At 36.8% G+C, this 13,495-nt stretch overlaps 1 protein-coding gene across 1 annotated transcript; it reads left to right on the top strand.

The window, feature by feature from the left end:
- The first annotated feature begins 1,046 nt into the window (after nt 1–1,046).
- LOC105923696 (gastrula zinc finger protein XlCGF57.1) lies at nt 1,047–6,426 on the top strand. The gene is made up of 2 exons (XM_036128321.1): nt 1,047–1,093; nt 3,853–6,426. The coding sequence occupies exon 2, from the start codon at nt 3,954–3,956 to the stop codon at nt 5,454–5,456; it is 1,503 nt and encodes a 500-aa protein (XP_035984214.1). The 5' UTR covers nt 1,047–1,093; nt 3,853–3,953; the 3' UTR covers nt 5,457–6,426.
- Nucleotides 6,427–13,495: the final 7,069 nt, after the last annotated feature.

Below are 13,495 nucleotides of genomic sequence, written 5' to 3'. Positions count from 1 at the left end.
AGTGGAAGACACTGGAACCACCTGGAAATTTTAAAAGAACACTTTTCCAGGCTTTTAAAAGACTGTGTATGTATGTGTGTATGCAAAAAATGAAGAAATTATTGTTGCCGCGTATAGAAGGCTCAGGATTGTACGTGTGTGAGAGTGAAATACATTTAAATGAACAAACAAACTTGCTTATTTACTGAAATATAAAATGTATTAATAAAAGCATAAAATAAAGTATTTCAGCGTGAAATATTTATATACACATTTAATAATATGCCATACCACATATCTGACTTTGCTAAATATCATAAAGCAAAGTATTTCAGTATGAAATCACCTATTTATACATTAATATACTATATATCTGCCTGTTAAAGACCATATATTTATGAAATGCATTGTTTAAACAACATATTTCATAATGAAAATGTGTTTTTTAATGTGTATCATAACCACATATGTGCTGTTTGTAACAAACAAAACAAAACAGGTAAAATTCAGGAAGTTATTATTTACTTTTGTTGGGCAATCAGCTCCACCCCTTTTTTCTTTCATATTTAACTACATCCAAATATATTAAAATATGTTTTTTCCTCATATAATATATATTCTTTTAAAGTAATTTTATAATTTTAAGTCTGGAAAATCTCTTAAATTTCCTTATATTAACTTATATTTCCAGATCTACCTCCCTCTTGTCTGTAAGTCAGAAAAAACATGGATGTTTGTATTCTTAGTTGAATATTATCTTGTATCTGGCCACTGTTACCATGGCTACAACAATGTGGAGTAATCAGGGTGATGAACAGTGTTGATGCCAAACATGAAGCTTTTGGAAGTTTGATCAGTTTCTCATTTGTTGACATGGTTGTAACATTGTAAAGATCTAGTTGTTGATAAAGCATGTAATGTGTTTCAGTGTTGGCTGCAGATGTTAAAGAAGAGGCTCCTGAAGAACAGAGTCCTGAGGGGGAGCAGCAGGAGTCAGAGCCCCTCCACATAAAGGAGGAACAGGAGGAACCCGGGGCCCGTCAGGAAGGAGAGCAGCTCCTTGTGAAGGAGGAGACTGATAGCAGCTTTCCATTAACTGCTGCTCCTATCAACAGTAAGGATTGCTTTACTTTGTTTCTGTGTCCTGTGTTGCAGCTCAAGGCCAAAACTCTCTGGATTCATCAGCTTCCTATCAGACTAAATGTCAGCTCAGTCTGACTCTACGTGAGGTGGGGATGCATATGAACCTGAAACTGGACTATAAAAATTAACTGTCACTGCACTCTGGTTTGTTGACAGACCAGTCACAAGCACCAGCAGCTCACCAGTTGTTTCTTTATTGGCTGTAATGCTTAATGTTTATGAACTACAAGCTTTGTCAGCAAACAAACCTCTAACCCAGTGGTTTCCAAAACTTATATCATGTACAATTTCAGTAAATCTATATAATTTACTAATGACAAAAAATGAGACAGAGACAACTAAATAACTCATGCAATATGTATTAACTAAATATTTTAAAAATTAACATGAAACTTTATCAAAATATGCTTAATCAAAGCAGCAACACACTAATTTAAAACAAAGGTCACAAAACTTCAGCACCTAGAACTGTCCATGGTCCTGAGCTACAAATTATAAACCTAACATTTTGAATCAGTAATTAAACTTGACCTATTATAAATATTTACACATACAAATATGTTGCCTAATTACACATTAGTGAGATACATGTGCCTGTTGGAGTGTGCAGATGCTTTAAATCCTTCGCTGCACTGAGGAGAGGGCCACTCAACAAGTCTTGTTCAAAAGGGACCTCCTGTTGTTCTTCATTTAAATTTGAGCAGAGAAAGCTAGATCACACATGTAGATAGTGGGGACAAGCTCCAATTTTCCATTCATACCTTACCCCATAACAGCGTTGTTGCAGCTAAAGGCCAAAACTCACTGGATTTATTAGCTTCCTTGGCTACAGAAGCTGCTCGTACTTTCCCTGTGACAAGATCCCAGGATGTTGCATTATGAAGGCCTCGCAGTCAGAGGGATTTTGTTAAAAGAGCATTGGTAGTCATGGTTAAACGTTGTCGGTTAGGGAAAGCAACATTCAAACACCCTTTATCCTGGTTATTTATAAGTTGTTTATTCCTTTTTCCGAAACCTAAAGGAGTCTAAAGGAATGGAAAAGATTTACTGCTGTCTGCAGGGACTATTTTAAGTTACGTAAATATATTTTAGCTTTGGTATTTGGATTTGGGTTTAATGTCTATTTGTCCGTGCTTACCATGAAATAATTTCACACACACGATTCACAACTCATTTGGAATATTCCCCCTATTTTTGCCTTAAAGTTGATTGATAAAACAGATGCTTCTTGTAACACCGTGAGTTTCACGATTACCGCCATTAACGTCTTTGTTTTCAGGAGTTAGCTCGGCCTGGGGTCCACTTCTGCTTGGGCAGTGCAATGTCAGAATCGGGGTCACATCAATTTGGCGGCAACGCCATTAGTCAGCAAGTAATGGAGATAGGATGGCAAAGTGAAACCCATCCGCTTTAGGAGAAATACAAAATACAACTTAATAGTTTCCTATCAAGCTGCTCTCCTAATAGTTTCACCAGGAACAACAAAACACATACAAAAAAATGTGGACAGGTTCCATCTGTTTGGCTTTGCGCTCTCTCTGTTGCTACGTAATTAACGATAAGGCCGGGACAGGCGATGAAGGCTTGACCACAAGCCGATCTTTTATTGTCTTCCTTTGTTCACGGTTGATGAAGGACCCGGCTCATGTAGGCCCCTGAATTGAGAACTTTAGGTCTGACTTAAAGCTCTTTGTGGGATTGCTTTGGTCTGGGTAAATGACACACCTGGCCCCACCCTGTTTCTGTTGATTGGCTGGAGAAGTGCCTCTGCTGAAAAGTGTCATTATGAAATAAATAGGCCATTAGGCCAAACAGTGTTATGAAGTAAAATATGACTTTTTGAAAAATGTAATTTGAAAATAAGAACTAGTAGAATTATATAGAAATACCTAAACAATAATGTAATATTGTGATTTTCTTATGTGAAATACATATTCATTATACACATTTTTTTTCAAAATATTTCATGACAATTTTGTAAGCATTCAGTTATTTCACAAATAAATAAGAAATATACAAAGTGACAATAAAATTAAGTAAATCATTATTTTATGTTTTATTTATTTAATTTTGAGCACTTTGGCTTTCCATAAATTTGGGAGGGTGTTAAAAGGGATGTAAGCAGGATCATTGCTGAAATTGGCTAACGTTGCTAACATTCAGAGCATTATCAAATATTAAACGGTATTTATCAAACCTTGCGATTCCAACTGTTGAGTCTGACCTACCATGGAGGCGATTGGGGCATATGTGTCTGACTGAAATGGTTTTACACCTGAATGCAGGGCTATGATGACGAAAGCATGTACCGTTTAAACAATGGATATTCAACCGTATGTATAAGGCAGTATGTTAGCCTGGCAATCCAGACTGAGGTACGGCGTGTACACGGCATATGAGTCTGCAAAGACAGTAGTACGTAGAGCCAGATTTCAAATGCAAAACTAACAGGGTCAGCAGAAACAACATAGAACCAATCAGATAACTATGGATGTTACACAAACTCCAAGCAGCAGCCCAGCATTCCTAACTAAAAAAAACACACATACTTCCAGATTCATCTGAATACATATTTCCACCTTTACGCAATCCATAAGTCATTTTAAAAGTCTTTCTATGTCTATACCACAGTCACTGTCCTCAGATACTATCTTATTAGCGATAACCTCTAAATTTCGTTTCTCTATGGGATATGTTTGTTTATAATGCATGTTTTTGTGTTGCCACCAGATATTAAAGAAGGTGCCCCTGACAATCAGAATCCTGATGTGGGCCAGCAGGAGCTGAAGATTTTCCACATAAGTGTGGAAAGTGAAAGAATCTGGGCCAACATGAAAGAAGAGCAACTGAATTTGAAGGAGACTGAAGAGACCAGGTTTCCATTAACTGTTGTCCATATGAAGAGCGAAGAGAATGAAGAGAAACCTCTATTCTCTCACATCCAACAGCAAATAGAAGTCGGCGATTTTTCAAGTAGCACTTCAGCTGTTCATATACAAGAAAAAAATAAAGAGGACTCAAATGTTGATTTATTGAAAAATGTTACTGTAGGTAATAAAAATGTAAAAAAAACTCTAAAGACAAACAAAACAGTCCACACCAGAGAGAAATGCTTTAGTTGTGATGCTTGTGGACATTTTTTTTTCTTTAAGTCACATTTGAAAACGCACATGAGAATCCACACGGGAGAAAAGATTTCTTTCTGTAATGCATGTGGTAAAATATGTTCCTCAAAGTCAGACTTAAATAATCACATGAGCATCCACGCAGGAGAGAAAACGTTTGGTTGTGATACATGTGGAAGAAAGTTTTCCAGCAAACCACATTTAAAAAGACACATGACACTTCACAATGGAGAAAAACCTTTTGGCTGTGACGCATGTGGGGGGAAATTTTCCAGTAAGACATACTTAAAAATACACAACAGAATCCACACAGGAGAGAAACCTTTTGGCTGTGATTCTTGTGGTAAAAGATGGTCCACAAAGTCGGCCTTAAAAAATCACATGAGCATCCACACAGGAGAGAAACCTTTTAGTTGCAATGCATGTGGGAGAAGATTTTCTAATAAGTCACATCTAAATAGACACACGACACTTCACACAGGAGAGAAACCTTTTGGTTGTGATGAATGTGGGAGAAGATTTTCCTGTAAGTCAGATTTAAATACGCACATAAGAATCCACTCTGGAGAGAAACCTTTTTGTTGTGATGCTTGTGGTAAACGTTGTACTTCAAAGTCAAACTTTAAAATACACATGAAAAGCCACACAGAAGAGAAACCATTTGGTTGTGATGCTTGTGGTACAAGATTTTGGTCAAAGGCACATTTACAAATACACATGAGAATCCACACAGGAGAGAAACCCTTTGGTTGTGGTGCATGTGGTAAAAGCTATTCCTCAAAGTCAACCCTAAATTGTCATATGAGAATTCATACAGGAGAGAAACCCTTTGGTTGTGATACATGTGGTAAAAGATGTTCCTCGAAGTCAGACCTAAACAAACATGTTAGAATTCACACTGGTGAGAAACCTTTTGGATGTGATGATTGTGGAAAAAGATTTTCAAGAAAATTACATTTAAATTTACACATGACAATCCACACAGGAGATAAACCCTTTGATTGTGATGCTTGTGGTAAAAGGTTTTCCTCAAAGCCACGTTTAAATAAACACACGAGAACCCATACAGAGGAGAAACCTTTTGTTTGTGTGTCATGTGGTAAAAGATTTTCCTCAAAGTCAAATTTAAACAAACACACAAGCATCCACATCAGCGAGAAACCTTTTGGTTTTGATGCTTGTGGAAAACAAGAGAAGATAAATTCCTGAATTGTCCCACAATGGGGAAATTCAGGCATAATAGTTATACACCAAGTCTCCAATGAAAAACAAGCTAATCTAATCTAAAGTTCATGTTAAGGCAACCAAGAATGAACTCATTAGAAAGGCCCTAATAAAAAATTTAGACCAGAGTAAATATTGTACAATTATTGATAATATTGCATATCCAGGTATATATCGGTATTGTGTATCAGCCAATATGTTTAGCCCAAGTATTTGTATCTGATTGGATCAGAAAAAATGGATTTGTGCATCTCTATTTTTAAAACGAATTGTTCTCCTTGATTAACAATAATTATTAGATTTATTTTATAACCAAATAAATGATTTGCCAGCAAAAATGTTTTTTCATACAATAATTTTGTAAATGGAAACTCCTACACAAGAGTAACAACAAGCAATTTTACTGGTATAATGAAGAAAGCAATAAAATTCAACCTAGAGGTCAGAGGCATCTGGTAAAAAGAGCCGTCTGATCGGCTTCTGGCGAGTCTTAGAGAAGCTACAATAATTAACAAGGCGTGCAGACGGGGGATTGGCACAATATCCCCAGCACTGGCCCAGAAGATCTGATAGTGGATGAACGTCAAGGTTTAATTTTGATAATGAATTAACATTTCTATTAGTAGTAAAATGAAAAAGCATTTTCATTCAAATTGGCTCCGTCATCGTACCACAACCATTGAACTATTTACCTTTACATATCAGGCAGGCTGGCTCAATATTTGCTTTTTGATATTCTTTTAAGACATAATTTTCTCTTTTTACCCAGTTGGAGATTTTGGCTTTTGAGGTTTTATTGCTTGTTTTTATGTCTCTGCTCTTTATTTGACTTTTACTGTGCTTTTGCTGTTTTATTCTGTCATGTTCTGAAATATTTGCTTTTTAGGAACTGTAAAACACTTTGGCCAACTGAGTTGTATCTTAAAGTGCCTTATGAATAAAGTTGTTGAATTGAGTGATTTCTGTTTTACTTATGAATGAGTCAAACTTCATCTTGATTTGTCTAGTATGAAAATTAGGAAATCTAAATCAATGGAAATGTGTCCTACATTTCAATGTATAAATCCTGTAAATTGAACCTAGTTGCAATTTATTGCTAAATATAGAGATTTAAAGCATTCGTATTAGAAATATATCTCATATTTCAGTTTTATTTTTGGCATATGTGAACCTGTAACCATGATAGTAAAACAAGGTATAATCATATCATTAGATGCTACAAAAGATCTATAGCAGAGGTGCCCAACCAGTCGATCTCTGGCCAGTCTTTTGTCGATCGGGAGAATTACAGAACTGTTTATTTTTAATTCATTGTTTGATGCTGAACTTTAATCCTATGATTGGACTCGCTTAACCTACAGTCCCAGGTGCACTCAAACGTATCACAGACGAGAAAAAAAAATCAAAGAGGAAGTTTTCCTATTAGCCACAATCAAACTGAGGGTGCTGGTGAAGATTCTATCATCCAGGTCATGATCATTCCAAAAAAGTTAAAAAACAGAAAAAAATTGACTTTTTTCCTGAAGTTTGAAGACGTTTCGCTTCCCAACCAGAAAGCTTTCTCAATTCAAATGTCTGGAGTAGTGTAGAGTTCCAAGCCTTAGATTATTGCCCAAAAAGGCCTTGCAATGGCTTGGATAACATGCAAATTAAACCGAAACTGGTCCAACCCTTAGCAATGGGGAGTCGTTAGGGTCATTGTTAGCCTGCAAATTAACCTGAAAAAAGGGGTGGACCAGTTTTGGCTTAATTTGCAGGCCAAGAATGACCTTAACGACTCCCCACTGCAAAGGGGTGGACTGGTTTTGGGTTAATTTGCAGGTGGTATGGAGCGGTATGACGAAAGACCATTATTTTCATCTAGAATTGGGGGACTACTTTTTTGTATTTTCCAACTTAAAGGCAATTTGTCTTATTTGTAGTGTGAGTGTGGCATTGCCTAAAATTAAATTGGAGATTTAAATTGGACATTTTAAAATGATCCACAAACACAAAGAGACTGATTTCCCTGCTAAAAACCAGCTAGTTCCACAGCAGTCATTTTTCACTCAGCCCACCACCAAGGGTAAGGCTGCAACTATTGCATCATACCGGGTCAGCATTGGTCTTGCCGAGCATAAAAAGGCTTTCAAAGATGGTGAGGTTGTAAAAGAGGCGTTTATGGAGGCAGCAGATACACTGTTCAGTGGTTTTAAGAATAAAAGTGAGATAATGGCTGCTCTAAAAGACGTGCAGTTATGCTGGAATGCTGTTACACGACGACTCGAGGGAATTCTGCAAGCAAGTGCCATGGGAATCTTTCCCGGATATCCTGAACTATCGCTGTATAATCCACCAGCAGTCATTATGTGGATAGATTTTAAACATAGAAGACATGACGGATGTTGCCATGAGGATTGTGTGCAGCGTATGGGCCAGGAGTCTATAGAGGAGGTTATTCCAGGCTCACCTGAAAGAGGCTGGTGCAGAACATACAGACCTACTGCTGCATACAGAGGTCAGATGGCTGAGCAGAGGTAAATATTTGGAACGATTCAGGGAGTTGTTGCCTGAGATCAGGGACCTTCTGAAGCAGTCCAGCTGTGGTGAACATCCAAAGTTGGAGGATGCCGAGTAGCTCATGGATTTGTCATTTCTCACAGATCTCTCCGGCCTTCTCCATGAACTTTACCTGGAGCTTCAAGGAAAAGACAAAAAATATCATTCATATGATCGGCTTAGTGAACACGATCAAAAGGACGCTAAAATTACTTTAAAGCTAGCTGCTATGCAGGGACCTGAAGAACTTTCCTCGCATGCAGGCAGAACTACAAAGTCAAGGTCAAGATGTGACACAGCTTCACCTTGAGCGATATCAGCAGCTTCATAGCATCCTGGCAGAGTTTGAGAGACGATTCACAGACTTTTCATCCATTGAGCCGATTACAGATACACGTGTTTCCCTTTTGCTACACATATCGATGTGGAAGACATTGTGTCAAAATTAGTCTCCCTTCTTCATTTGGACATCTCTGGTGCTGAAACCGAGATTCTTGCATTGCAAAATGACATTGAACTCTAACCCAGAGCAGCGCCTGGCATGAAAGTAGACTTCTGGAACCTGCTGTCTGAGGAAAAGTATCCCAATCTCAGAAGATGTGCCTTCAACTTGACAACATTTTTGGATCGAACTACTTGTGTGAATCTGCCTTTTCTCACATGAAAATCATAGTACAGATGCACAATATTTGATTACCTTATGACCATCATATGGCTTGGAACCAGTTCATGCTGCCCCTCCTCTTAGAACCTGGCATCCTGCTCCCAGTGTCAGAAGTCCTGCTGGGGTAAACATATACATTTTAGTTTTTGAGGCTAAGGACAGACTACAGACCACTTCAAAAGTAGATCTTGGTTCAATAAAGGTTGGGTACCTCTGATCTAGATCCTCTAATTTTTCCTCTAATGTAGCTCCATTTCAAACTTTGAAAAAGGGGACACATGCAGAAACACAATAATGGCCCTTTTCCATTAAACAGGTTTCCAGAGTTTGCTTTCTTCACCTCAGGAATATCGCCAAAATTAGAAACATTCTGTCCAGGGGTGATGCTGAAAAACTAGTCCATGCATTTGTTACTTCAAGGCTGGACTATTGTAATTCTTTACTATCAGGAAGTCCACAAAATGCAGTTCAAAGCCTTCAGCTGATCCAAAATGCTGCAGCAAGAGTTCTGATGAAAATCAATAAGAGGGATCATATTTATCCTATTTTAGCTTCCCTTCATTGGCTTCCTGTTAAATCAAGAATACAATTTAAAATTCTTCTTCTAACGTATAACATTCTAATAATCAAGCTCCATCATATATCAGAGCTCTGAGTTTACATGGCCTAACACTTCGTAGTTAAGCTGCTGTTGTTCCCAAACACTTTCATTTTCTTATGATACAGCTGACTGTGGAATATTTAGGAGCGAGTAAATGTCATGACTGGATGTGTTGCACAGGTGGCATCCTATCACAGTTTCACACTGGAGCTCACTTCTGAGAGCGACCCATTCTTTCACAAATGTTTGTAAGACCAGTCTGCATGCCTAAGTGCTTGATTTGATACACCTGTGGGCATGGAAGTGATTGAAACACCTGATTCCAATATTAATTTGGTTAAGGTTAGGGTAATGTGTCCAAATCCACAGGAGTTGTGATGAGAGGAATTAACACAGAAAAAACCCTTGCTATATTAATTTGTTCCCAAGTTGTGAGAGGGGAGCAGGATATTTCAGAAAGCTGAAATATTAGCTTCTCCATTGATAGTCCTAAAAACGTCTTTTTCTATATCTAAAAAGAGAGAATATATTCTCACACTTTAGTGACACTTTGATGGAGGAATATGTAAAGCACCTAAACGACACCTTGGCTCGAGCTGATAACACAAAACACAACAAGACATTAACAATTACAGATTAGCTATGAGAACTGTCTCTAATCTTGTTATCACCAGAATAATAACATACACCATCTTGTCACAACATTACCACGTGATATCATGATAAATATCATATTTATCATGATATTTATTGTGATAAATATCATATTTGTGATATCATCATACATATGATATTTATCATATTTATTGTGATAAATATTATGATAAATATTGCTCACCTGCATCTAGAACCACATTCAACATTCAAGGAAACCAGAGGTTCAAACTACTACCAGAAACAAAATTAGGGAAAATTACAAAAAAAAGATGAGAAGAAGAAACAAAAGAAAAATGGTTTTACAGAATTCAGAAAAGGGTACAAAATGTAGAAGAGCTACAAGAACCACCAGAACAAATAAAACTGGACACCAACTGGAGGACACTGGACGGATGGCTGCAGCACCTGGTTCAGCTAGATGTCGGTTCTGCTGTCAAGATGAAACAACAGAACATGTAACGCTTCCAACACCAGACAGAAATAACCAAATTCATTAGGCAAACTGGACAGGAAAATGAACAGTTAAAACTTGTATTACATCAGGAGAAGGTTGGAATAATCAATGATAGATTATTAGTCAATAATAGGTCTGGAGAGGAGAAGAGAATATTTGACATGGGCTTACAAACACCATGGAGTGGGATGTCGGGTAGTATATTAAATGCGGCGTATGGTAACATATGTTTTTGTCTCCCTTTGGAAGAAATTACAGTTGTAATAAATATGCATATTTTAAATGTTTGTCTCTGGCAACTGTTTCTCCTTTTCTACCAAATCTCCAAACAGGTTAGGCGGGCCTCGGTGAACGAGACAGGAAGAAGCAACAGGCCGTGCACGTCAAAAGCAAAAACACTTTTTTTAAAATTGAATAAAAAATAAATAAAAAATAAAATTTGTTGTAAAAAGAAATTTGGGGGAAAAATAACTATGAGGAACTATGTTTTTTTTTTTTTAGATTTTTAAAAATTTTCATTTTTCCACATTTTTACAGATTTTATATAATTTTTCCCCAAATTTCTTTTTCAGATTGAGTTTTACTAATTGCATTCGTTTCCATTTGTGTTTTACGGATCATATTCGCTGTTGCCACATAAAAATGTTGCTGCTAATATCCCTGCTGACCAATAGAAATGCGTCTTCGCTCCTCACTCCAGAGGAAACCCCGCCCACATAAGTGAAAAACGCAATGAGTTTACAATCTGTTAAACTCAATCTGAAAAAGAGAAATTTGAAAAGAGGAAAATATGAAAAACAGCAAAACTATTTTTTTAATTAAAATATGAGAAAATAGATTACTTTTTAAAAATATTTACATTTACAAAACGTGTTATTTGCTTGCAATGATAATGGAACAAAATTAACTCGATATTTGAATTGCCATTGGGCGAAAATGTGCCATACAAATAAAGTAGCCTTGCCAAAGGGCACTCCTGAAGACCTATTTGACTATCAAATGGCACCAGCCATCTTTTATAGTGTGGTTTGTTGGAGCAGTGGCTGTTAGGAAGGGGCTGGATAAACTCCTGAGCAGGGCCAGCTCTGTCCCGGGATCACCCCCAGACCCGGTGCAGGTAATGGGAAACAAAATGGCCAGTAAGAAAAAAAAAATCACTAATAATTAATGGATGTCTACAGCCCACCCCAAAATGGAGCTGGAGAGCTCTTTATAATCTGTGGTGCTTCCAACATATTCAATGTGTCACCAGGATGCTAATGAAATTTCGTTGCATACAGTTTACGACAATGTAATGAGACTGTCACTTGAAATAAAATAACATTACTAATTATAAGAGTCTATAATTAGTAATAAATTATAGTTAGGTTCAATTTACAGGGTTTATACATTGAACTGTAGGAAAAATTTTCATTGACAGATTGGATTTCCTAATCTTTATCCAAGTTAAATAAAGAAGAAGTTTTGACTCATTCATAAGTAAACCAGAAACAACTCAATTCAACAACTTTATTATAAAGCACTTTAAGACACAACTCAGTTGACCAAAGGGTTTTACAGATCCTAAAAGCAAATAAATCAGAACATGAAATAATAAAACACAGAGGAAAAGTACAATAAACATCAAATACAGAGCAGAGACATTAAAAACAGCAAAAAAACAAAACAAAAAAAAAAACCCTCAAAAGTCAAAATCTCCAACTGGGTAAAAATAGAAAAAATAGTTTCATGAGAATATTAAAAAGCCAAAAAAAGAATTTCCTGCCCAATAGTTTGATGAATGTTTTGACAGACATTAAAATCTAAGTTTCCATCTGACAGAGTTGTTGCCTCCTCAGGGAATGACCGTGTAATTCTAACTGTTCTCTATTGTTGGAGGGTTCTGTGTGAATGTAGTTAACTTACACGCAGATGTTAATTATGTTAAATACATTTTTGCTGTTTAACTATTTATTTGATTCTAAAAGAGTAGCATTTCTTTTACAATCAAAGGTGTCATTAATAATTCTTGGTAATTCATGAAAGGAATAAAAGTTATTTTTCTCCCTACAACACGAGTAAAAAACTCAGACTCCCTCACCACTGTTCTCTGGGATTTTACTAGAGCAAACCATACTTATGAACTTCCTAAACACAGAGAGCATTATATGTGACCTACCAGGATCAATAAAGCCGCCTTTTCCTTACACTCCACTTCGGTCAACTCCACCCATCTCTGACCATTTAGCTGGAATCTGCTAACTTCTTTGCAGAGACATTTCAAAAGAATTTGAGGGTTAATCTGCACATCCACACCAAATCCAGTATCAATGTTATGCTCAAATATAAATGCAGAGAAAATTACTACATTTCAACTACTCAACTGTAAAAGCTTAGAAGAAATTATAAATCAGTTAAGCTCATCCTCCTGCTGTCTTGATATACTACCTACAACCTTCCTTATAAAAGGTCCAGCTTGTCATTGCATCTGACCTGATCCACATAGTAAATTCATCCCTCTCATCAGGGTTTTCCCCCAGGCTTTGAAAACAGCTGTTATCAAACCACTGATAAAAAAAGAACAATCTGGATAAATCACATCTGCAGAATTACAGACCGATCTCCAACCTGACATTTATCAGTAAAATTATTTAAAAAGTTGTTTCAACAGTTAAATAGCTTCCTTACATTACCAACCCCATTGATATTTTCCAGTCAGGTTTTCTCACCAAGGCACTGAGACTGTCCTCGTCAAAGTGTTCCATGACATCCACATAAATACAGGCTGTGGAAGAACCATAGTGATGGTTTTGTTGGACCTCACCACAGCATTTGAAACTGTTGACCATGATATATTATTAAAGCGACTGGAGAGCTGGGTCAGACTCTCTGGTACAGCACTCAATTGGTTCCCAACCAAAAAAAAGTGTTAGATATTTAATACTTTTTATTTTTTCTGGGGGTTTTACATTTTTGTAGGGTGTCCTTTAAGAATTTTAATATCTTGTTTTTCTGTGAGTGTTTTAATTTGGGTCTGCCTCTTATCATTAGGAAAGTCTCACCAAGATTTCGGTCCATTCCATGTGCTCATAACAGTCAGAACAAACACACGTCCACTTTTGTTTGTTTTT

Source organism: Fundulus heteroclitus, chromosome 24, assembly GCF_011125445.2.
Source record: "Fundulus heteroclitus isolate FHET01 chromosome 24, MU-UCD_Fhet_4.1, whole genome shotgun sequence".
NCBI classification, from domain to species: Eukaryota; Metazoa; Chordata; class Actinopteri; order Cyprinodontiformes; family Fundulidae; genus Fundulus; species Fundulus heteroclitus.
The sequence above is the reverse complement of the archived record's forward strand: the minus strand, read 5'-3'. Positions and strand labels throughout refer to the sequence as shown.

Coding starts and splice junctions, on each gene's coding strand:
- LOC105923696 (XM_036128321.1), top strand. CDS start 3,954: ATGAAAGAAGAGCAACTGAATTTGAAGGAGACTGAAGAGACCAGGTTT.